The sequence below is a fragment of the Oryzias melastigma genome, linkage group LG15 (assembly GCF_002922805.2).
Source record: "Oryzias melastigma strain HK-1 linkage group LG15, ASM292280v2, whole genome shotgun sequence".
In the NCBI taxonomy this organism is placed as follows: Eukaryota; Metazoa; Chordata; class Actinopteri; order Beloniformes; family Adrianichthyidae; genus Oryzias; species Oryzias melastigma.
The window spans coordinates 21,435,438-21,461,665 of record NC_050526.1 but is presented as its reverse complement, the minus strand read 5'-3'; the positions used below and the strand labels follow the sequence as shown (position 1 = coordinate 21,461,665).

General features: G+C 38.3%; 1 protein-coding gene across 3 annotated transcripts; it reads right to left on the bottom strand.

The window, feature by feature from the left end:
- Positions 1-1,717: 1,717 nt before the first annotated feature.
- On the bottom strand, positions 1,718-26,228 carry LOC112161812 (semaphorin-4G). 3 transcript variants are annotated; one of them, XR_004949170.1, is made up of 16 exons: positions 25,750-26,228; positions 21,653-21,903; positions 15,152-15,300; positions 14,530-14,592; positions 14,323-14,421; positions 14,117-14,210; positions 13,917-14,030; positions 13,558-13,706; positions 12,705-12,880; positions 9,632-9,776; positions 8,888-9,110; positions 6,853-6,968; positions 6,608-6,762; positions 6,246-6,304; positions 4,426-5,748; positions 1,718-4,166 (listed from the first exon to the last, which is right to left on the bottom strand). XR_004949170.1 is itself a non-coding variant. In XM_024297275.2 (16 exons), the coding sequence occupies exons 2-16, from the start codon at positions 21,780-21,782 to the stop codon at positions 4,147-4,149; spliced, it is 1,836 nt and encodes a 611-aa protein (XP_024153043.1). In that variant the 5' UTR covers positions 21,783-21,903; positions 25,750-26,227; the 3' UTR covers positions 1,718-4,146. The 3 variants fall into 3 exon arrangements, 2 of the variants coding, with proteins under 2 accessions (XP_024153043.1, XP_024153042.1); XM_024297275.2 differs by having other exon boundaries at positions 5,605-5,748; positions 25,750-26,227; XM_024297274.2 differs by having other exon boundaries at positions 1,718-5,748.

The window sequence follows — 26,228 nt, the reverse complement described above, 5'->3', positions numbered from 1 at the left end:
GCTCTGGAGGTTACCATGATTTATGGTGGATCTCCAAAGGGTCTAAGTACATTTTTCATCTTCTACCATTAAAAGTTCCTTCACTTGTTGTTTTCCAGAAAGGTTTGTCACTTTTTGGAATAAAAATCAATCACATGATGTCTTGCAGTTATTATCCTTAAGATGCATGTCTTATGCAGGAGAAAAATCGATGACTTTATCTTGAAGTAATCTCGACATATTTCTTAGAAATAGAAACAAAAAAAAGAAGAAAAAAAATTGATTTCCTCCAGAAAAAAAAAAATTAAATATAAAAAAAAACACATTTATCATACATCTATTGTCACATACACTCGCTGGCCACTTTATTAGACACACCTGTCCAACTGCTCATTAACGTGAATTTCTCATCAGCCAATCACGTGCCAGAAAGACTACAACCAGCTAAGAACAGGAAACTCAGGCCACAATTCACACAGACTCACCAAAATTTAAAAAAGAAGAAGATTGGAAACATGTTTTTGATCTGCCGAGTCTCCATTTTTGCTGCTACATTTGGTCAGAAATTGCGGTCAACAACATGAAAGCATAGATCCATCCTGCCTTGCACCAACTGATCAGGCTGGTGGTGGTGGTATAACCACAACCATCATGAGTATTGAACATGATGTTCCTGGATTCAAATAACCTCCACAGTCAGCAGATCAGATGGACCACCGTTTGGATGTGGTGGAACGGGAGATTGGCATCATGGATGTGCAGACGACAAATCTGCAGCAACAGTGATGCTATCATGTCAATATGGTCCAAACTCTCTGAGGAATGTTTCCAGAACCTTGTTGAAGGATTAAGGCTGTTCTGAAGACAAAAGTGTACCTAATAAAGTGGCCAGTGAGTGTATTTCTACTCAAACATGTTTTTTTTTATATCCAAAAATAGGTAAATTTGAACTACAGGTAATCTGTGTAAATCAAGTCAAAACTACTTCTAGATAAAAAAAAATAAAAAAAACAGCAAGAGATTCTGCCTTGATTATACTGCAACATTTTTCCAAAATACCAGAGAAACTGCAGCATCGTAGGACCTTCACCCACATTTGATGCTTGCTGTTGCCACCATGTACCACCACATAGTTCCTGCTTTTGCAGAGATTCCAGCCTTGATTTTCTTACTCATACTCCCGTTCACTGCTTTGTTTCTGATATCTAGCATCTTATCTTGCTTCTTACGAAGGGTCAAACAAAGTAGCAAAATGTAATTTCTTTTTATCAAAATCCCCCCCTTTTTTTTCCATCCGTCTCTGATACAATTTCTCAGTTTCTGGATTTATGCGTTTGCTGCAAATCTTTAAAGAGTGGATGCTTTTCATTTCTTCCTGTTGATTTTTGACCAAACAAAGGCAGTCTGACAGGAAAATCTGACCAAACGGAGACGGTTTGTTCTTCACATGGCAATCTGTTGGCCCTGCAGGGAGCTGGCTGTGTGAAAATCACCCGCATGTTTGACATCATGTTTCAGTTTTTTACATTTTCATTGTGTTATTGACTCAAATCTGGGTGCTACCTTATCCACAAAGGTCAAACGGAGAATAAAAAATATACATTTTTGATGAAAAGTGTGATAGAAATAGGACAAAATTTGTTTTTTCTTAATTGGAGCTTCGTTCTTCAGCTCCAACAGGAAAGAAACTTTTTTTTTTAACCTTCAAGAAAACCATAAAAGAAGAAACACTGACAGATTATGACTGGATAACACAATTTATTTAAAATTGAAATGAGAAGGAAAGAACGTCAACAGTGTTCTTTGTGTTAGTTCAGGAAAGTAGTTTTGGTGGGAACAAGTTTGCACAGAAAAGTGAGAAAACATCAAAGTGATCCTAAAAAATGTAAATATGTGATTAAGTTTGGCGAGATTTTCTCATGTTAGCAGGTTATAAACATCTTAGTTTTAAAGTCTCAGTTTGCTTTAAGCCGTCCTGTTTATTGTTAAATGTGTTATCAGTGAGTTTCACAAGAGTATTCAATAACATAATTCGGAAAAGTAAATTTACAAAGCTATCAAATAAATAGTCCCTTTTTTAAAAACCAGTTTTCTTCTGGTTTTGCAATAAAATGAGCCCACAAAGCACATTTAAACATCGATTTGGCACTTGTTTTTTGACTTTCTGGGGTTATAATTAATGCAGCAAGCCATAATTCGAGTTGTCCAAAGTGTGGACGATGCACAGAAATAACTACTTTAAAAAAACGCAGCTTTGTAGAGCACCGACTTTTTTCAGGTAGGAGTGCCGGGGCCATCATGCTGAAGCCCTCTCCTTTGACCTGGCTGTCAACTGAAGGTGGTACAGTTTGTTCCTCTGCTCATTAAAACACCGTCTCTGCAGCCTCAGCTGCCACCTGACAGTTTAGGACAGGATTTTCTCCTCCGTAAATTAAACTGAGAGGGATTCCTCCTGACTTGGTCACCTGGAAACAAGAGACAGGTGTAAAAATATTCAGGTGTCTCCACTGTTGTTTTGCAGCACCGGAAATGGTATCAACATAGTTTATAAGTTTATTTTTTTATCTTCTTTCATTCTATAATTTGTATTTATTTTGAAACCACTCTACTTTTGTCACAGGTTTTGCTTTCTTTTTCACTTATAGTCTTCGTTTTGTCATTTCTTCTGACTCTTTTTTGTTCTTTAAGTGCAGTCTCTTTTAATTTGATACAATAGTTTTTATTTTCTTGCCCCAACCGTCTTTGTTTAATGTAGCTCTTTATGTAAAGGGTGCAGTTCATCTTTTGTATTAAATTATTGTCTTTAAAAAAAAAAAAGATTTTGGACATTTGCCACCACACACCCTGACAATACCGGTTCAGTCAGTTCAGTGTGCGATGACACAGCAGGTTCAATGTCAGACCTCATAAATGTACTACTGTAAAAAAGGAAACATAAAAGTTTTGCTCAGGGGTTTGAAACAAGCGGAGCCGTCGTGTTGACAGCAAACACAGAACATGCCATTCGTTTTAGTCTTTTCTCCCTGTGCGATGAGGGAATTGTTCTCGTGATGTTAGAGGCAGAGTCGACTGACAGGAAGAGCTGAGGTGATGTAATCACGCAGCTCCAACCACAAATTTATAAAAAACCGCAGAATAGAATTACTTCTCTTGAACAAATAATCAAATCATAACATAAATAGGAAGTTTTAGCTCCAATTATAGTCAACTTTAACCCCTTTTGTTTGGTTTCTCAAGTGTTAATTTTGACAGTTTTTCTTAGAGAATTGAAGAATTTCCACTTTCATAACAGCTGTCAACAACTTGTTGACATGCACTTCCACTGAATTTAAAGGCAGATTTTAGTGGGTGAAGTCATCATGGATTCCTTTAAAGCATGATCTATATCTCTTAAGTTGGCAAAGTCCTTGCGTGGGCGGCGTGTCGTAAAGACACGAGAATGATTCGGCGGGCACGCTTTTCGCATTGTCCGTCTCTCTGCGCAGTTGCTGTCCTTCAGAGATGGAATCAGGCTCGGACACAATCAGTAATTTTCTTTTCATCTCTTGTGGCCGAGGTTTTACACTGTTACTAGAATGAGAGGGAGAAAAAAACGCTCTCAGGTTTAAATGTCTCTCAACTTTAACAACGCACTTTGAACGAGTCATAAAAGTGTAATAAAATAATACTGTTTTATATCTCATCAGTTCCTGGAAAAATCAAAATCAATATTTAATTCTTTATCAGTTAGGATTGATTTGTTGTTTTTATTAATATATAAATGTTATTAATATTTATGCTGATTTGTTGTTTTTGCTGATGTTGATAGATTTAATTCGTCAAATATTTTAAATATTAATTTTAAACTATTCATAATGGTTGAGGATTAACTGTAGTTTGCATACATAACTGCACGCTTTCACAATAATCAATAACTAAAAGTGTCAATTGCTGTAACATTGCAAAAAACAAAATGATTCATCATGATTCAATTAATTCAAATAAATTAAATTATTATTAGTTCACCAGTACTGATAGGGGTTTTTAGGCATCTATTCCAATTGTGAGTTCCTGTTTTGTGGTCATCACAATTTATTTAAGGTGCAACGTATTATTTTGTTGTTCAGGATTAAGTTTTATCCTCTGTAACTTGTTAGTCCTCATCCTACAGAAGTTCATGAAGACTCGTCAGCTCCTTAAAGTCCGTCCTAAGAGGCAAAGAAAGCAGTAACATGGTCCTATCAAACATCATTCTCCCCTTTCAAGGTAATAAAACAAAAAAAAAAACATATTTCTTTGTGGCTTTCCCATGCAAAAACATTTCCACGTCCTTCAATACTTTTAGCGAGTAAATGTCCTTTCTCAAAAGGCAATTTGCGCACTTTTAGTGCTAACAAACTTTGGCTAGCTGCCGTCTTGTCCATGTTGATGCTTCACATTTATTAATGTCCCCAAGCGGCTCCATACCTTGTTAAATTGTTATGCGGTTTCGGGTTCTGTAGATGCCAGCTCTGACTCATAGATTACACCACAGTCTGACTGCACAGGACGCTCTGGGCAGCATTGAGGTGAGGTAGATTGCAGTTTTCATTTTTTGTTTCAGGCTTAGTCTTTTCTTGGTATTTCATTGTTTTTTTTTGTTGATGCTACAAAAAAGAAATAAAAACAGACTGACAGGCAGCTGTTCAAGTCGCAGACGGATCAAAAAGTCTTTGTAGACTTTGTCGCTTTAGCCCTAAAAATGAGTCACACGACAGGCACCAGGTAAAAAAAATGTCCTCTACAGGACACCATCCTGTCTTCATACAGAGCTCTCGTCTGGTATGGGCAGCAGCTGAGTGTGTTTTCTCTTTTCTAGGATCCTGTTGAGCTCTTCAGCAAAAGAGAATGACGATGAGCTTTCGGAATCACTCTGCCTCAGCAAAATGTAGCTGTTTCCGTTCATTCTCCTTAAGACGCTCGGCAGCGTGGCTGCTAACCCGTTGGGGAAGTTGCACTCTGGAGAGGGGTGCTGTGGGGTGGAGGGTAGAGGTGGAGCCGGGGGAAGAGTCTCTCTAGTGGGTGAAGTGTAGCCCTCACCAGGGACTATCTGTAGAACCCCCAATTCTTGGGTGCTGCCATTATGCGGCTTTGAAATCCCATTACAAATGCCGTTGCCATTGCAGTGACTGGAGATGGTCTTTAGCTCCATGTGGGAGGAGTTTCTGTGCGTCTTTCTGCTTTTCTTGTGGTTCCTTGGATATGCAGCAGCTGCAGCACGCAGCGAGTACTTCCCGCTCTGACCAGCTCGCAAGCAGAAGCCCATGTAGACGAGGACCACAGCGAGGACCACGACGATGCCAGACAGGACTGTGATTAGAGACAGATACAAAGCCTCCATGTTTTTGGGAGACAAGAACTTTGAAGGTGTGAGAAGAAGACTTGGTGGTTCCAGAGACGTTCTTTCATTATAGGAACGCTCGACTGCTCTTGACGGGGTAACGAGGAGCTTAGGAGCTGGATCAACAGGTGGTGGAGGAGGCAGGTCGACGACGATGGTTACATTGTAGGTTACTATAGCAACCCGGATGTTGTTTTCAACGGCGTGACAGGTGTACAGGCCACTCTGGTCCACTTGGGCCTCAATGACCAGCAAGCCGTCCGTACCTGTCCTGAACCCAGAGTTGAGGTCATAGCCCTGCAGCTCCTTGCCATTCAGAGTCCAGAGAGGCGTTGCCAGGTTGGAGATGAGCTCACACTGCAGCAGGACGTCATCACCCACCCGCACGGAGCGGCTTTTCTGAGCAACATCTGAAACACAAGAACACCCACATGTTTAAAAATCCGTTTTACAAAATAAAAATCTCTTCTTTTAGCCTCGGACTCTTATCTTATGCTAATTGTTTTACACCAGCGGCACTTAAAGACTGTCCAGACTTATCAGAGCCAGACGTCCAATTAGAAATGCTTGAATTCCTGCTATCAAGTTGCCTCGCACAGACAGTGAGGACGAAGAGCAGGCTACATTTCATCAGACTGAAACTGAGAAGTGAGGGGAAGGCATTTGCCTGCCTGGAATATCAAACAGATTTTTCTCCAGAGATGGTACAGATGTGATTAAAAAAAGGGAGGAGAGGATTTTATCAACACTGTGTGCATAATCAACTTTCAAAGGGTTTTTCTTCCTGCTATCAGATGACAACTGTGCATCTTTTGAACCTTGCATTCTCTATTTTTAATCTGCTTTCTTTCAGTGTTAAAAAAAGGGGAAACAGCAGATTTGAATGGCAGATGAGACTTGTGCTTACCGTACTGCGCCTTCTCACATCCCCTGTTGCCGTGCTGGATGTCTTGTATGAAAGAGGATCTGAAAAGAATAATAAATTAAACAAGAAGATTAAAAAATGCCCACTAAGAGTTCTATTTCTGTTTCTGCTATGCGGTTCCACTCTGGTGTATTTACATCTTCTGAATCAGTTTATCTGCTCAGTACAACTCAAGCACACAGCTGAATGTTACAGTGACGGTCACATGCAGTATCTGCTTTCAGGACTAGATTACTAGTGGAGCTGACACAGATAGAGCACGGCGATACCTCGTGAAACGAACAAAGCGGCACCTGCAGTTCTTCTATCCGGCAGTGAGCTCGCATGCAGATTCCAACACCCACCTGTTTGCCTGCGCTGTAACGTCCACACACTCGCCGCCGTTCCAGGCACAGTGCGGGTCTCTGGCAAAGACGCATTCGTAGCAGGTAGAGTATCTGCCACAGTTGGAGAGTGGAAGCTGAACCACGCCGGATGGAGAGCCTACATACAAGCTCGCCTGGGGGAGAGGAAATATTTTTGCATGAAAAAACAGATTCTTTTACTTTTTTTTAATAGAAAATACATTTGTGTGCATTTGAAAGGCTACCTGCTTTGTGGACATTAGTAGATTGGTGATTGGCTGCGGTTCCTCAAATAGTTGAAGCTCTTCTATAATGTGGATCTGACCTTGGACCTCCACAGCTTTATGTAACCAGCCTTCATCTGAGTGACCAATGCAGGAGAAATTTAATATACTAAAAAACACAAGATATATTGACCAAATACTTCTAAACAACAAAATACCTTTTTCTAAACAGATTTATTTTGATTTGTCTTACAGTGCTAGTGCTTAATAGGACACTCGTGACTTTTAGTTGGTTAGAACATTTGATTTGTAAGCTAGTGCTAACTAGCGCTAGCGCAGAGGTCTGCAACCTGTTGCTCTGGAGCCACATGTGGCTCTTTTATCCCTTTATTGTGGCTCTTTAGCATTAATGAAAAATGTTAATGATTGAATACATAATAGATGATTTAATTCAGTTTGGTCATTTCTGCTTAGATTTCTAACGTGTCAAACAACTAAGCAAAAAAAAGTTTAATATACTGTCAAAAATTCTGCAGAAGTGTTCTTTAAATTTGTGTTTTTAATTTATAGTTAGTCAAATAAAAGACTCCAAATGTTGTTTTATTTTGTTAATTACACTAAACTGGTTAAAGTTTTGAACAAATGCAGTTTAAAATGATTGAAAATGATTTAGAGTTGTGTGTTTTGTCCCTCACATCTTAGAACAAGACAATAAAAAGCTCAGTTTATTCTAAATGTTTTGAGTTTTTTTTCTTTAATAAACATTTCAATCGAAATTATGTTTATATCTGAAAGTAAAAAGGGAAAATTGATCGTGGCACACCAAAATCCTAATGCTAAAACCATCATGTTTGACTGCATTTTTACTTTTTAATGGACCTTTTTGACGCAGCGTGGGTTTTATTTTGAAAGGAACAAGTGTGTGCTGCTGTCAAATGTAGAAGAAGTTACAACTGTTAAATATAAACATATAAACATGTTCTAATGTAATTATTTTCATATTTAAGTTATAAATAAATGTTTAATTGACAAAAAAGCATAAATATTGTGCATTTTTGAATAATAAAGTGGGACATTGTGGCTCTCGTTGGTTTCTAGTCTGTAAAAAAATTATAGACCAAATGGATCTTTTAGTGTTAAAGGTTCCCCTGAACTAGCCGTATCACCTGACCAGCTCAGTATTTGCACACACAAAAAAAAAAGGTAATCAAAAGTTGCTTTTGACTGAGTGACACTTTGCCCATTTGTGCAATAAAATCCAGACAGTTTGGGAATTGGAAGTGGAAGAAATGAAGAAACAGTTGCTAAACATCCCTGCAATCACCTACCACACAAATCCATAATAGGAGTCTTTTTTTTTAATAAAACTGTACTTCCAGATTAGTTTAAGCCTTAGTCACAGCTGACCTTATGGGTGGATGCGGGTGAAAAATGGGGTATGCAGATGGCCGGCACAAAATATCAAGATAGTAGACTTCTCTGTGATTCCATGCAAAGGAAATTTTCATGCACACTTTTCTTTTCTACAGACATGTTGCGAGCAACAGGATATATCTAAGCAACACATAAGGGTAGGTAAGGGTGAAGTAAGTGAGACGGGAGAGCGGGAGAGATTCCAGGTGGCTTGTCTGTGCCCCTGTTCTGAGCAGTGGACCTCGCCTCTGGCTCGTCTCACACCCAATGGATGAAGGCCATCTGCTAAACTATTCAAACTATTCAAAGCTAATTCTTCTTTAACAGTCCTGGTACATCGCCTGTCTGTCCTTGGAGAGGATTCTTCCTTCCTGTGGACATCCCTGAGGTTTTTTTTTCTCCTCAGAATCATTTTCTAAGACCCAAGAAGGAGGGTCTACTTTAGTTTAGCAACCAATAAATAATGTATTATTATTATTTATAAATAAAAATTTAGTGCATCTTCTGCAGACATAAAGCTTTAAAGTATAAGAAATTAAAGCCCCACCATTAACTTTTTTTTTTTTTTTTTTTAGCATGAAGGATGTTTATTTTTCAGGTTCTTAGGAGGCAGAGTAAGTGTCTGACATTAATTCATACGCACCTGTCCCCATGTATAAAACATGGTATGTTTCTCCGTCTAGTCCCTGGACCACGTGTGCTGCCATATGTGTGTAGTCTGTCGTCCGCCTGAACAAAACCGGCCGTTTGTCTAGAGGTTGGACTTGATGGGACATCAGAGGATGCCGCCTGACAAACTCCAACACATCATCAGGCAGGGAGGTGGAAATGTTTATGCCCCTGGCCCTCAAAGCATCATTTATACACTTTGGGGAGAAAGTAGAGAGAGAGTGATGAGAGGAGGTTAGAGGAGAAGGGAACAAGAAAAGAAGTGGGCGTCGTGGAAGAGAAAAACATTCTTTTAAGTTGGGTCTCTTCACCTGACTAAATTAACTTCTTTTCTTCTTTCTTTGTCCTTTTCATGCGAGCTCTTTTAATAGGCTTTCACGCTTCCAAGTTCAAACCCTTCAACTGTTCTCCTTTTTGTTAAATAGCAAAGTTAAATGAAGTCCGACAAAGTGTTGAAACTACTGTGCCCTGGGTAGTGTCTGACCCCACTAACAATGTCATGGCGGCTGCTCCTCTAAGCGTTCATTGAACATGTGATAAACCAGAATTAATCGCCATGGAAATGGCTTCCATTTGGGTTTTGAGCCTCCACCCATCCTCTCTGATGCTGCGCTTCCATTCAGACTAAATCTCTTTGTTCCTCTTCAGTTTAACTCATCTTTACAAGGATATAGGGAACAGTTTTCAGCACAAAAAGGCATCACTGAGATTTCCTTACAGTTCCGGGTCGTGGTTCCGGGATCTTTCCGGTGTATTCCGTCCACTTGGAGCCAGAGTCCTGGTTCTCCATGTAGGGTCCTTGAAAAGCCTTTTGGACCTCAGACAGGCTGAAGCGACACACTGCAGACGCCTTCACGTTTTTCCTTTAGAAAACAGAGCCACACAATGACAAAAAGCAGATCTTGAGCCATGGTCAACAGCTTAAGCAAACCTTACGTTACTATGGTAACCATGAATGATGAATGGTAGCTCACCTAGTCAAATGTTAAAAAAAAGAACGAAAACGACATAAGATATAATAGAGGAGACCTCAAAATAACCAGATGTTTATGAAAACTCAAACAAGTGAAATGGTTTAAGGAGTAAAAGATTTCATGAGAAAATTAATGCCTAACAGAAAACTAGAAAAATTGCATTACCTCCGATAATGCATGTGTGAATGCATTATCGCGCTAATGCAGTTGTTGTAAATTGCGTAAATTGCTTAAATTTGCAGTAATTGCTTAAATTGTGTAACGTGTATTAAGTGCTTAAAGTGTGTAAAGTGTGTAAAGTGCTTAAGTTGCATTAACTAGCATTAAAAGCTTAAATTGCATTAATTCGCATAAATTGCGTGAAAATCGTAAAATGTACGAATACCAAAAGTTCGTGCATTAATGTCCTGAACGTGCTGAACGTTTTGATACCAATATTGTAAAAGTTTTAAGGTGCAGTAAAAAGTTTAAAATTTTTCCATTGACTTAACATAAGGCTGAAAATTCGCATAAATTGCGTAATATCGCGAAAACTGTAAAATTTGCGAAAACCAAAAATACAAGCAGTAATGTCCTTAACGTGCTGAACGTTTTGATACCAAGATTGTGTAAATCGCATAAAGTGTGCTTGAGTTTTTACGTGCCGAAAAACGTACGGAAGAAAGCGTAAATGAAGAATCTCAATAGTGTGAATGCATTGAATGCATTCACACAATAATGTATAAAGACGATTAAACAGCATTCTTTAGCCTGATCGTGACATGATTGTTTGTGTTGCTTTATTATCAAAGCATCTGCTTCACTTTCGTATTCATTTTTGTTTCCATATGAGATGAAACTAAAGGTTGTAAAAGATCATTTCTGATAACAGCAACCGGTATTTGATTTCATTTCCTGTTACTGTACTGATATTATTTCACGCTTCAGGTTGGATAATTAGACTTAACTGGCAACGAAGGAAGCAGCTATGAATTCTTCCTGTATTGTCAAAGAACATCGTTTTTAGTCTTTACATTTAGTTTTTCGTTTTTTTTAGTGCCCTTTGTTGCCAACACCTTCATAAATAAAAGCCCTGATGACAACAGACAAAAAGTATGAGTTTTCTAACTATGTAGGACTTCTTTTCCTTTCGGATTTCGTGAATTATCTTCCTCCATCTAACCCTCTCTTCAGCATCCTCCACTCTAACACCAGCTAGCTTCATGTCTTCATTCACCGCATCCATAAACCTCCTCTTTGGTCCTTCTCTAGACCTCTTGGCGTGGCAGCTCTAGACTCAGCATCCCTTTACTGTCTCTCCTCTGGCCATGTCTGAACTATCTCAGTTTGGTCTCTCTGACTTTATACTTCTCTGTCACTCCAGACTTCCTCATACAATACCATAGTTCCTCTCTAGGTACATGCTACTCGGTCATTAGATTTCTCCAGATCTACAAAGACACAGTGGAGCTCTCTCTGACCTTCTCTGTACTTCTCTATCAACATCCTCAAAGCAAATGTTGCATTTGTAGTGCTCTTTCTTGGCATGAAATAGTACTGCTGCTCACAAATGTTCACGTCTGGACTTAGTTTAGCTTCTAGTCTTTCCCATACCTTCATTTCATGGCTCATCAACTTAGTTTCTCTTTAGTTGCCACAACTCTGCACATCTCCCTTATTCTTAAAAAAATGTGCATCATCACAATTCTTCATTCCTCAGATTCTGTTGAACAACCCAGTCAAAAACTGCAATCTCTCCAAAATACTTCCATACTTCCACAGGTGTATCATAGGACAAAGTGCTTTTCCACTCTTCATCATCTTCAATGCCCCCTCACTTTACCTTTACTAATATTTGTTCATTTCTGCTCCACTCTTCTATTCTTTGTTCTCTTTCATTTCTACCTTCATTTACTCTTTAAAGTATTCTTTCCACCTTTCCATTACACTGCAAACAATGCAAGACAATCTTTCATAAAAAAAACATTTTATAGTTAAAGTGACTGTAAAAGAGGCTCCATAGTTAAAGACAAAGCTGCCCGTTTTCATATCAGTAAACTGATTTAAAACTGGAGTAAACTTCTCAACTGCATTCCATGCAGGTTTATGTGGGCATGCCGTTCCCTCTGGAGATGCTGGCTGCCTCCACTCATGAGGTGGGTGTTATCATTTTGTGGGGGGAGGGTGCATTTTTCATCTGAGTTTTTTCCCCCGTTCAGAATTATTAGAACCGCTTTAATATGTAGACTCACTAAAGCCATGTATGAGCCTCAGGAGTGGTTTCTACACTGCAAAAAACAACCCCCCCCTGAAATGAGTCAAACATTCAAAAAAGTTTGAACATTTTCTTTAAACAAGCAAAAAATAAAGAAAAAAACTCTTGCTATTGAAACAAAAATATTGATATGATTATTATTTTTTGCTACAGCAAATAAAACAAGACACTTTTTCTGATTTCTTATGATTCTGCTTTTGCTGGGTAGCCTTAAAGTGTGGATATTTACTCTTCTGTTTTCATAAAAATGAACAAATTATTTGTATAGCTTCAATATGTACTTACAATAAAGTATCCCTGAGTATAAGGAAGTTCTGAATGTTACCTTTAGTATTTTATCATGCTGTTAATAGAACATTTTTGGTACTTCATCACTAAGTGCTGTCCTAATTACAGAAATGTTTTGTAGCTAAATTTAGTCAGATGTTCAAGGAATGCTGTATTTCTATGAATCTTCTAATCCTGTCTTTTTCAGAAGCCATCAATATAGAAATATCGATGGCTGTCTTTCTCATTGTCTCTTATCACTGTATGATCTTGACAGGACATCAATTTCCACTCACCACTCCAGGCCGAAGATGCCATAGAAGAGGGTTTCCTGCGGTTCCAAGTCAGGCATAACAAACACGCTCCGCAGCATGTTGAAGTGGAAGTCATAGTCAGGCAGGGAACAGGTCAGTCTGGCCTTTAGGAAGGAAGTCCACCGTTTTTGGAGAGTCAAATGACCTCCTCGGTCTCCCTGAGGGCATGAGAAAGACAGAACAAGGAAGATAGGAGCATGAAAAAAATGTTCTATATTATGTAATATTGCCATCCATCCAGGTAGTATTCATTTCAGAACCCACTGAATCCCTTTCAGAGTAACCTAGCAGCTGTTGGGCAAAGGTGGGGTACAGTCAAAAGTTAACTACTTGACATCGGAATTTTTTTGCAACTGTGAAATAAAAACCCACTAATGTTTTTGCTTTCATGTAGATGCAAAGTTAAGGGAAATTTGTGGCAGAAATATTTGCATCAATAGGCGCCAGGGGTTTAATACATGATAACAAAAGTTTGAGCTTTTATTTTGAAATTCTAGCATGCACTTCTGAATGAACTCAACCAGCAGAAAACTTCAGATGGGAACTGTTAAACCCAAGATCAGAGAGTAAATTTGCTTATTTCTGAGTACAAGGCTTATGAATCAACCTAATTTAAACAAAAACACGCTAAAAAAAACGATAACATCTAATCATAATATACTCACACTGCGGAATGTAAAACATTTACATTACAGGCAGATGTTGAACCTCACCTTCGAGTCCTCTTGTCCTCACACTGACTCTGCTACTAGTTCATCACAGTCTCACTCAGTTTTTGGTATACATGTAAAAACAGTCCTCATCCTTCTCTACGGGCATCTCGGTCTGCACTCACCTTACAAACCCGACCTACTCGAGCCACTCTACTGTGGCTGTAGGTTCCAGAGTATTCCTGATTCCTCTCTGTAAAGAAGAAGAAGATCTGATCATCGCCGCCGCTGCCCAATCTCTCTTTCAAGAGGGAGGAACCCACAAACTCCGCTTCTGCAAGTTGGAAGAGAAAAGCACATTTCTTTTTAGCTTTTGTGTCTGTTAACACTTTATTTAATAGTTAGTTCATGCTTAATTATGCATTAACTAATATTAAAAAGTGTATTTGATGTACACATTTGATGTACACAGTTAAGACTACCACCCAGAAACTGGGGTCTACATGCTACTACATGCTCTTATCACGCTGGGAGGTTATCTCACCGTTCAGCCAGCGTGTGGGCGCATCTTCCGTCTTCAGAGTGGGAGACGGAGAGTTACGCCGAATATCTGGAAAGCTCCGAAACTCATACTGGGAAGCTGTGTACAACTGTTGATCTAAAGAAGAAGAAAAAAAGATTTATTTGATCTTGAACTTATCCAAACAAATTTCTTATGTAACTGAGTGGATTTAGGTTGTTTACCTACGAGGAGACCAGTATAACCTGTCGTTGGCCCATAGGGACATTTATCCCTGCCCTCCTCAGGCTTTGATGACATAACAAACCTCTCCTCGTCCTTTATAGACGAAAACATGATTTTATTTTGAAATAAAAAGTACATAAAAAGGAAAAAGTTGTTTCTCAGATCAAAAGTCATAGAAGTATAAGCGTTTGTAGACAGGTCTTACTATATAAGCACAGAGCGGGCTGAAGGCGTGAGTCCCACACATGTAGAGATGGGTCGAGTTAAACCTTTGGAGTAAGCGAATGTGATTAAAACACTCCGTCTAAAGGAAAAGAGAAAATATATGACAATTAGAGAACAAAAATCAAAAGACAAATGCCAGAAAGGCATAAATAAAAGACTGAAGGTGAAAGGACAACCTCATGCTTACCTTGTTGTCTTTTCCTTTCAGTAGGCACTGAAACTTTTGCTCTGCTGAGGCCTCCCACTCAATCTGTGAGAGAACCAGGACATGACATGAGATTAAGTAACATCTACCTAAAGAATACACTATAGAAAAATTATTCTTTTTGTAGTCATATATATTCAAAATTTAAAAATTGTAAAATGTCTCATAAGATATTTACTAAAAAACCTAAACAAATATGTTTGATTTAACAACAAATCACATTTTTTGTGACAAAAGTGTAAATAAAATCACAAAATGGAAAAATCTTAGTTATTGCTGCAATTTTTTTTAAAGTTTGTCGACTTTCACATCCTTGATTCTTCATTTTTTTGTCAATATTTTATATATATATATGTTGTTGTGTTTAAGGAAACATCTACAATCGACTTAAACTGACATCAACGGATTTGATATGATTTCTGTATTTATTTTATGTCATAAGATTTAAAAAGCCACCTTTCTGTTTTGTTTAGATAAAAAAAGAAGATAAAACTCTTCTCTCCCCTAAAAAAATTCCTGCGTTGTGCAATGCAAATCAACTTGTGACCGAGATGAAGAAACGTGGGAGACGAGGCGCTCGGCATGCTGCAACAATCGTACTTACAGAGGCAGCAGGGCTGGCTGAAATGTCAGTGGCATCGAGAGCGAACACAGCTCCTCGAGCCCCCACATAAAGACGCTCTCTGTCAGCATCCAGCAGCAGCGTGCTGTAGTTGACGGTAGAAGACTGGAAACGCCTGCTGCCCTGCAGACCTACAGAAAGGAGAGGGTTCAAGGATCTCTTTCTATAAACACTTAAAGACACAAGAAAACTTTTAAAGTAATAAAGTATTTCAAAGATCAGATATGACAGTCCCCTCCCCATATATGTTTCATTATGTTGTGTGAAGTTTACCAGCAAGATTTAAGTGAAGAAACTCCATAAGTTCTTAGAAAAACTGTTCAAGACCCAATCCAATGAAAATTGTATTTCTTGTGGCGTTTTTCTGACGATGGAGGACATTTATTTAAAAATAAATACAGCTTAAAATTGGATTTCTGAGTATATCTTTATTCAAATTGTTCTAAATAAAGAAAAAAAAAGGTCATATTGGTGGGCGGGCCACAAGCTCCATGTTCTGCTCCATTCTGATGCATCCACTTGGTGACAAATAGATCCATGCACGCCCTCATTTTGCTGGCGTAAAACTGTGTGGCTGGATAGCGCCAGTATTGTTTGCCATTTTTGTTGGGGCTGTGAGGCAAGTGGGAGAGCATGTAAACAGAGAGCTCTCAGTAATGAGGAGGGCCGTTAAAGAAATTCATCTTTGACACATCTGTAGATTTAAACACTTCAAGGATGAAGATGTCCCTCTCAAAACAGCTTTAAACTTTATTCACCTTTCCTCTCATTATTTAAACAACACAAGCCTACTATAGTAACCACGTTTAAAGAGCCAGTTTCTGTAGGGCCTCGCATTTACCTGGACGCTTGAAAGCATTCCTCCGAGACTATTGATCAAAGCCCGTCTCCATGGAAACAAATGCAGATTCAAAAATAACGCTTCCCAAAAATTGCAGGTTACTGTTTTCAATAGCTTTTTAAAGTGATCAGCCTTGCTTTATTGCTTATATGTCAGCAGAGTCACAGCAGAGCGTGATATGATAAAAGCTCAAATGCGAGAGCTCTTTCAATCAGAGCCGACAGCAGAAGAAGAGTAAAAGATAAACCTGATTTCTACATTTGGTGATGGATTTCTCGCTTTGTCTGCATGACGGCCTTGTTTTTCTGATAAGAGAAGTCCGTATGCAATCAAGGATTTTTATTTGTAAGAAAGGAGAAACTTTTACAGCATTAGGAAATGACAGAAAACACATTTTTATGAACTTTCTTTTCCCCCTGGGCAAAAACAGAAAGAAATACACCAATCAAAAGTTTTGGGAAAAATAGAAAAGTTCTACAACAAAACATTTCTAATATTTGATGCGTTTGATTTTTTATTCCTTTTTTAACAGCATCTAATATTTTTTTATTTCAAGAAAAGATGATTTTTTTCTGAATGAATTGTAAAAATGAATGAGAGTTCAGATTCACGGAACAATTTAGCAATAAATGACTTTCAAATTGAATAGCAATGTTACCATGGCAACCTGTGTGTAGTTAAGCCAGGTGGTCGGTGTGCTAGTATTGAACTTGGAACATGATGAGAAAACATTCATTCAAGTTCTGCATTTAAAATAAATGTTCCAGCGTCATCAATTTCCCTTGACAGGAATTATTTACACTCGCCATTACTTCCACCACCTGCACTGGAGCACTGAGTTTTTGGATGTGGTGTTGTCATAGCAACATTATAGATGTGTGTGTAAGGGGGGGGGTGTTAACTGTATCAACAAATGAAAAATATGTTTTACATTTTCAAATGGTGCAAAAATTTGCCAAAAGTAGCTCAATATTTGTGTTCCTTTAGAGTTTTTTGCTTAGTTAAGTTGGCATGAATATAGAACAATAAACCAAAAATAATAATAAAAAAAAAAAAAAATCAGCCATGTTCAAATTTTTTTTTTTATGTCTTCATCTTTAACATCTTTTGTAAATGAGAGAAGCAGCAACATCAACATTTTTTCGATCTTTCTAGATCGCATATAGAAGCGTTGATCAAGCCAGACATCTACTCTCCACAACGATAAAGTGATCATAGACTGATCTGCACGGAATAATAAGGGTATGAAGCGCTGAAGAACAGAGTACAGAGAACGCTTTAGAACTTTTTGTTTTTGTCCCGCGTTAAATTCTTTAGGCTCCATAGGCATCCTTTTGTTTGACAAGTGGAAATACTAATGAGGCTCAGTCACACAAACACTCGGCAGAGAGACATTCTTGACGTCGCAAGCACACTCAGAGACCAACAATGCGTGCAACACAGTCACTTGCAGCAGCCGTCGTGGACAGTTATGCAACTTCTAAACACAATCTATCAAAGGTCCATCTTTTGAGAGTAAACGTGACACTACTGTCGCAACACGCAGACGAGGAGGCTGCTAAAATTACAGCAACATGTGCAGTGATGCACAGCAAACCTCATGTCTAATTAAAATACTTGCTGGGACGCAGAGCAGATTTTACAATCGACTCTCAGCAATTAAGCCAAAATGTGAACCACTTACCCATTCCTTTAAGTAAATACTGTAAGAAAACAGTCAGACTTCCTGCATGTGTAGCCAATTCATCCACCCCCAGCACGGATATCAACTTAGTTATCATTAAGATTCCTATCTGGTGCATTAAAACTACTTCCTGTCTGAGGAGCAGTGGCCATATCTATCTCACAGGCTGCCCCCGGGTGTTTAAGTGTCAGCTTTCCTTTCTTTTTCTTCCAAAGAACAAAAAAAGAAAGAAAAAGAGTTCAGTCTCCTTTATACACAAACTTCTCCAATGCAATATGAGCGTTTTATTGCGGTTGAAAACAATACAAAGCAAAAATAAAGACTGCATTTTCTGAAAGTGATCCAAGCATTAGACTCAGAATAACGTGTGTGTGGTCCTGTTAGTGGAGCTGGGTGACTCAAAGCAGTTTAGCTGGAAGCGTGACGCAACACAGGAAGATTTATCTGGGTTGTGTGACAATTAAACCGCGTCCTGAAGCACAGTTTGTCTTCAGCTTATGAGATCAGGGCAGGAGGGGCATGTATGGGTTGGTTTGTGGGAGCAGACGTGGTAGGAGTGAGCAAGCATGAGGGGTCCAGATGACTCTGTTTACTATGCAAACATTTAGCGTTACCTCAGCTGATCGGCAGAGTACACACAGTTCAGGGACACACAAACAAGAGCAGGAGACGTTCAAAGCGTCGGAGCCGTTCCAGAATGACATGGGAATTTGGAATATCAGATTCAAGCCTGTTTACAGTACAAAAGTTTGTTGTATGTGAGTGGGGCTGCCACGATTAATCGACTATTAAAATTGTCAAGGACTAATTTAATAGTCGATTTGTTATTACTTTAGATCATATGGAGTTAGAGTTAGTAAAGTTGAAAGTTATATTGGCATTCTGCTAGCTGTTTGGACTATTTGGCATTTATTAAGGTTTTTTAGGCTATTTTGGAGTTTAGCTAATATTTCAGCTGCATGCTAGCTGTTTTGGCTAACTTAGGCTTTTTTTTTTTTTGGTTATTTTTGAGTTTAGTTAAAATTTCATCTACATGCTAGTTGTTTTGGCTAACTTCGGCTTTTTTGTGGCTATTTTGGGGTTTAGCTGATATTTCAGCTGCATGCTAGCCATTTTGGCTAATTTAGACTTTTTTGTTTTTTGGGCTAATTTAGACTTTTTTGTTTTTTGGGCTAATTTGAAGTTTAGCTAATATTTCAGCTGCAAGCGAGCCATTTTGGCTAATTTAGGTTTTTTCTTTTTGTGGATATTTTGGGGTTTAGCTAATATTTCAGCTGCATGCTAGCCATTTTGGCTACTTTAGGCTTTTTTTTGTTGTTTTTTGGGCTAATTTGAAGTTTAGCTAATATTTCAGCTACATACCAGTTTGGCTATCTTAGGCTTTTTTAGGCAAATTTGGCATTTAACTAATATTTTAGCTGGCTATCAGCTTCAGCGCTTTTAGCTATCAGCTTCAGCATCTATCTATCAGCACTAGCATCTTAAGCGGCAAAAATTCAGCCTACAGTATTTACACTAGCATTATCGCAGGTAATGCTATACATTTAGTTTTTAGTTAGTTTAAAGCTAATGACTGTTAAGATGTGTGCTTTACATCCAGCTTGCGCATGACCTGATTAGTCGACTAATCATAAAAAATAATTGGTGATTAGTCGACTATTAAAATAATCGTCTGTGGCATCACTACATGTGAGTGAAGTTTAAGCAATAGCTTTTCCAGTCGTTTAGCCATTTAAAAAAAAAAATAATTTAAAAATAAAAAGATTTTTTCTTCTAATTTGAGTTGCTGAATGCCTCAAACAAATCCTTTCAGTTCAGAGGCCTTGCCTTTAGGTTGCTAAGGAACAAAAAGATTAAAGATCATGAGTTTGCATATCAAACTACCTTCAAAAAAAAAAAAAGAATGAAACAAAGACAAGAAGAAAGAACAGAACAGAGAGAGCAGGCGTAGCAATCACAAAATATGCAAACTCAGAAGAACAACATGCCATTAGAGATGAGGTGGAGGAGTACGGTGTAGGAAGGCTTATTGGCTGAGCTGAAGATCATCCGATGATGTAAAGCAGCTCGCTTTAAGACAGGTTCGTATCAAGTGGAACAATAAAAATTGAAACTATATACTGTATACCAATGTCTTGCGGCACAGTTAAACAGTTGTCATGGTTACTGTGCTTACAGTGATGTCAGACTCCTTTGGATGCTCTGCAGGGAACCAAGTGAAAGCTATTCACACATCTGCCGATGCCTCTGAAGCCTGTTGTGATACATGCCATCACTCACAGGGTGAGCAAACAGTAATCAAAGCTCAGTAAAAAAATATATAAAAAACGGCATTCTTAAGAGAGCCCACCTCTTGCATAGCAAGCTTCTCTAAGCAGGTGCATGTCTATCTGCCTGAAGGACTGCTAGAAAGACTAATTAAATACTTGATTTGGAGCCAAAGATCTTCAAGAATATTAAACTGTGCTATGCAGCTTCACATGCATAAACATGACTCTGATAGAAGGCCAATAATAATTTTGCATTGTCAGAATTTTGCATGCAAAGTATCAGAGGAAATCATTTTGAAACTAAGGGTGTGTTCAGACTAAAGTCCGTCGGTCCAGACTGAGTCCGCTTAATTTGGTCCGCATTGAGTTCCGAACTTTGCATTTGGTCTGTATTCATACTGCCGTAAAGCAGATATCTCTGTTTTGAACTAAAGCTTGTCAACAAAAGCACGTGACTAAAGATCTGTTCAGTCATTGGTCAGAGTAACAGGGCGGGGAAAAGCAACGAGAGGCAGAAATCCGACGCTTTGTAATCCTTGTCAAGATAGTTCTCTTATTCAAACTTTATATTTCACTGAATAATTTTAAACGTTTCTATCATTGTCGATTGGTGCTGGGCGATATGGAAAAATTTTATATCATCATATAAATTATTTTATATCCAAAAAAATGATATGTATCGATGATATACCAAGATAAAGTATATTTTTAAAGTTATTCTCTGAAAAAAAAGAACAAATTTGTCATTACTTTTCACTGACTTTAATTTTTCAAGTAACTGAATAGTTACAAATGAAAACATTTTTTAAAGTATTAAACTGTTTAAAGTTTCTTAGTAGGAAAACATATTTTTGCACAAAAGTTCAGCAATAAAAATAAACAGTAATGATAGAAGAGAAATGGTACAAATACACTTTTCTAGCGCCCACATGATATGCATCGACATATCGCCAGCACTAAGGCCAAGTATAACACTTTTTACCAGCTACTTTGGTACGACGGAGGCATGCTGCACGGCGGTTGCTGAGGAGGCGACGGCTAAGAAGGTACACTGATAAATGACATACAAATGACCAAGAAAAGAGTAGGAGAAGAAATGCGTATCACGTTAAAAGTTGGTTTATGCCCGGCTACGGTGGCCGATTTGGTCCAGTTTTTCCGACTAACTCAGAGTGAATCCGAGTTCAATCCGACTGGAAACAAACTGAGACCACCTCGAAAGACGGGTCTAAGAGCTGGTCCCGGATCAGGGTCGGGTTTGGTGTATTCAGATTCAAATTTGTTCCAGATTATCGGGGGAAACGAACTCTGGTTCAGCTTGAGCAAACCAAGCTGAGTTCTTCTCTTCTTCCAAAACCAACCAAAGATATGTCTAACAACTAAATATAGTGACTAAAAATCTGTGAACTGACTTCATGAACAGTGCTTGAAAACATCTCACAGAACTTGAGACTCCAGCATGAAGAATGTGTGACAGAAATGTAATCTCCAAGGTTTCACATTGACAAGAAGAAGCGTCAAACAGAATTATGAGAAAAACTATGTACAAGATGAATGAAAAAACAAAAAAATCAATACTTAGTTATGAATCCAAGAAGGTAGCAGTACAGAACTTCACAAAAATAGAAAGATGTTGTATCGGAGTGTGAACGGATGACAGGGATGTGATTGTGCGAGTCTCTCCTTACCACTGATCAACACAGTGACGCGCGGAGTCACATCCAGGTCCAGGGGCGGTCTGAATGGATAACCGGACACCGCCACACACAAGCAGCTCAGCAGCAGGAGCTGCGATGCCAGAGGTCCAGCGTCCTGCATCTTCTCAGACAGACACTCCCCAATGTGTGTGCGGAAAGAATAATTCACACCAACATCTTCATCGCATGCACCCTTTATCCAGCCAGACCCAACACACACAGTGCGGCGTTCTGCGGAGGATCTGAAAGAATAAACACAGTTTCACAGTCAATGGCTGAAACACAATTCCCGATGTGTCAAAATATAAAAATAAAAGTTTGTGCCGCAGACTTTTAGTCAAATTGAAAGCGCGCAGGTGGCGGCTTTCACAAGGAAAAAGATGCAAACTGCATCCATCTCCAGAGGGCAAGCAGCCACCGCCGAGTCCACTCACAAGTCAGAAAAACACCAAACAACAACACAAGATCACAGGTAAACACTTGAGGATTAAGCTGTGATGTGGAGAAATCCAGAAGAATGAGGCGTGTGAGCGTTTCACACAGCAAACATACCTGAGAGCAGCCAAACCTGAGGAAGGATTGTGAAATGTGTTCATCTATATATGATGTGTTGTGATATGAATGCCAATGCTGCTTCTGCAGAGTAAGAGACCCCACTGTGGATGGGTGCAAAGAGTGATGGTGAGAGGAGGGGTGGGGTGAGGAGCACCCGTGATAGAAAGAAAAAGAGACAGAGAACGACAGCCAGAGAAATAGAGATGTCACCGTTAACTAAAGTGAGACTGGACTGGAGGATCAATGCTCCTCAGAGGATCTGTCAGTGAATACACACACACACACGTCTTAAACAGCAGACAGTCCAGGTAGACTCCTTGTTTCCTAATTTATGTGAACACACATTCATGTGCAACACAAATCTGAAAGGGATCGACTGAGACTTTAGAGAAAGTCCCAGCAGTCCATCAAGGCTGACACCATGACAACAGCTGGGCTGAGCGCTGTAATGAATGAACACTGCAGCCAGCAGGTGGAAGTGAAGGACACACGGCTAATTTGATTCAGCCTTTTTACTGCATATTATAGAAAAGCATGTTTGGCCGATTATGGATTTCTTGCCTTATACCACTGAAATGGCTGATTATTTCACAGTAAAATTGTGCCGTATTTGCAAGGAACGTGCATAGAGAAAAGCACCAATGGCAGGTTTGCCTAAATTCTCTCAAAAGCTGAAAATTGCCCGTTTGTGTTCTGTCAAACCAAGTTAGAGGGAGTGCAATTTCTATTCTAAAACTTCTGTATGACAGATATCGGAAACTGAAAAGACCGCCCAGACGGTCCAGAGCAGACCGTTTGGGCTGCCAGGACCGCCCTTCACCCTCAGACTCGTTAGCTAAAAAGTTGACGCTAAAAACCTGCTCATGTGGAGGAGCAATATGTTCAGCTGTGATTCTGCAAACTTTCCTGACATGAGAGTTTCATATTTTGGTGGAGGCAGTATGATGGTGTGGGGAAACTAAGTTTGGCAGCAAAGAGATAAGATGAGAAATCCTACTTAGCAGAGAAGATATTTTAGAGTTTGAGAGAAACATGATTTCTCTGCTACCAAAAGTATTTTTTTTTTTCAATGTGGAACTGTTTGAAATTAGTAATAAAAAGGTTGACTAATGAGATTTTGAAAAAATGAATTTTCTCAAAATAGGCCTAACAGAAATGTACATACTTTTGAATTCTGTTTCAAAAACAGGCAATTCACTGTCGGCTTTGTGTAAATTTTATTCAAAAGATCATCGTGAAATTTAAATATTTTAGGTTAAACAGGAAACACAAACTTTTGGCATCTAAAACACTTTCATACGAACATTTAAGACGTCCAACTATATAATTTATGTGTTATTTTGAAATTAAGCAAAACAAATTATTATTTGAAAAACACAAAAATATGTCATATTTATATCAGTAAAAGCAAAAAGGATTTAGTAGATTTACAGCTATTTTAAGTTATCCAGATCTATGCAATTAACAACTTTTGTATTTGGAAAATAAGATGTACCCAAATAAATATTTTTGGTGATTCTGCAAAAAGTTTAACTGATGGAAGTTATTTTAATGATGCATAAAAAAACATAAAAATGTAGATAAAGTTATTTTTAAGTCTCTTCAGCAGAGCTACTCTGTCAAAGATAATAATCTATGTGTACCTTAATCCTATTTTATAAAAACATTTAGACTTTTAATCTTAATTACTGCTTATTATTATTTTTGGCATTCTGAAATTTGACAGTTTTTAATCATTTTAAATGTCTTGATTTAATCTGTACTTTCAGTTTGGAAATAAAATGGATCATCCACAGAGGAAATCAACCAATGTCTCTTCTCCCGTCAGCTCTCTTTCCCGTGACATCCATTCACAGATTTTACCCGGCCTTTATAAAAACATCCTTCAATAGAGAAAGTGGTGATGGCTCCATTAACACACAGCCCTGACTCTAAAGGACTCAAACGCCGCCGTTTTAGACGAGCATGCATGTGCCTGAGTGATAAATAGTATGAAGGATTATTGTGGAAGCCACTAAGAGAGGATTCAGCGCTCACGAAGACAGCTTTAAAACAAACACTTGTCTCCCAGGGAACAAAAGGAAGCCATCAGAGCTAATCTCTATTTGTTAGCAGGACCATAGCTTTATATTTTGCAGAATCACTGTGTGAATGAAACAAAGTGACAGTTCAACACAGACATAAACTGTGGTCAGTCTATATTAAATGTTCAATTCAAGCTGAAGTAACAGGACTATAATTACAATGAATTTATATCTTAAAATAACTTTAACGGTTGGCAAAATCTGTCCAGCAATGATAAATTGATTAGTTTAGCACACTAATGTGTCTATAATGAGATTTAGCAAACTACAATATAGAATCAGCTTTGGTATTACTCTGATAAAGTATCACTGAATATGTTTTAATACATATAAAAGGTTCTGTGTGTTTTATAATTTGCATTTTATAATCAGATAGGATTTCAAACTAATCCAGTGATAGCAGACAAAACATTTTCTTTTAAAAAGATCCCAATTACATTCCGAAATTCTCTCTTTCTTCCTTAATGCATGAATTCAATACACATTTATAACTCTACAACTTAATGAAGGGAAAGGAACCATTTGAAGAATAAAATTCATACTTTTTATATCTCCAACTTTATTCTATTATTCAAATGATTAGGTTCTGCAATAAACATAACAGCTTTATATTTGTTTTACGTGTATTACCCAATACTTAACTCAGATAACAAGTGAACAATACAATATTCTGATTGATTTAACATTATTCAGCACAAATACACTTACTTTTAACATATAAGAGGTTATTTCCAAGACATATTTTCATCAAATATCCATATTATGCATTACTTTTATTCAGTAAATGTATACTTTAATTGTTTTCCCTGTGATTGTTGCTTTTTACTCTCTTATAAGTCAATTATTGATTTACTTTTATTTCCTTTATCTCTTGTGGCAGGTGAGTAGAATGAGAGAATGAAAGCACATTTAACAAAAGCTCTCGTGACTTTCCACCCTCTCCATTCACATGTCATCATCTGACAGTAAGATTAGGCTTTTTATCACGGTTCTGTTTGCTCCAAATGATGAAATCGAAATGGAGCTGTAGTCCATCTCCCTTTAAATGATCGATGGTTTCCTTCAGAAAAGGCGCTGGAAGTTTTGCACTCCTCTTTGCTGCTCTCTCAGCTGGCTTCCCTACAGGTTTTCCCGCGCGGATTTGGTCAAAAATATGACCAGAAAAGTATCAGTTATAACGTATTAGTAAGCAGGAAACGCAGCAGCGGTGTGTTTCAGGTACAGCACGCGCGCATTCACGACGTTTCCACTGATTAGATGATGTTTGAAAATCCTCTTGTAATATTCTAAAACGTTTTTATTAAGATGGAATAGGAATATTCATATCTGAAGGACACAAATAATGAGGAAAAACGCCTAAAAGCAAAACCAGAGCAATAAAGAGACATAAAAAGCAGAGAGTTCGTGGTATTCACATGTTACCGGTACATAGAATGTAAAATAACTTACCGGAAGTTGGCTGTCAGAATCCACAAAAAGCTAAATTCGCGAGTTTTTCTTGAGTTGGTTCTAATCCAAACGCACTTTGAACGGCTGAGCTCCACCTGTCAAACACTGAGAGCATAGAGGCGCAAGCTTCTCCTGCTCCGCCCACTGCTTACTCAGGTGGCTGCGGCTAGGCCACGCCCCATTAATACAGATTTTTTTTTTCTTCTTTCCCTTTAAGACTCATTCAGAGGGTTTTCTTGTGCTCCCCCAACGTTTTCCAATAAGGGGAGAGGCTGTGATCAATAAACGATAAGATTTGATATAGAAAAATAGAAAAAATAGAGTGAAGGAAAAAGACAAAAAGAGCAGTTTATTAAGCACATGTCCCACTGCACCAACCTTGGTAGAGTGACATCTAGCGGCCATTAATGGAATTACTGACAGCATGGAGTGGATCCATTTTTTCCTCTTTTTTGTACGACAGATTAAGGATACTATAA

Coding starts and splice junctions, on each gene's coding strand:
- LOC112161812 (XM_024297274.2), bottom strand. CDS start 21,782: ATGCAGGACGCTGGACCTCTGGCATCGCAGCTCCTGCTGCTGAGCTGC. Junction 13,707..13,916: donor GCCCACACGCTGGCTGAACG/GTGAGATAACCT, acceptor TCCAACTTGCAG/AAGCGGAGTTTGTGGGTTCC. Junction 6,969..8,887: donor TGTTTTATACATGGGGACAG/GTGCGTATGAAT, acceptor TTGGTCACTCAG/ATGAAGGCTGGTTACATAAA.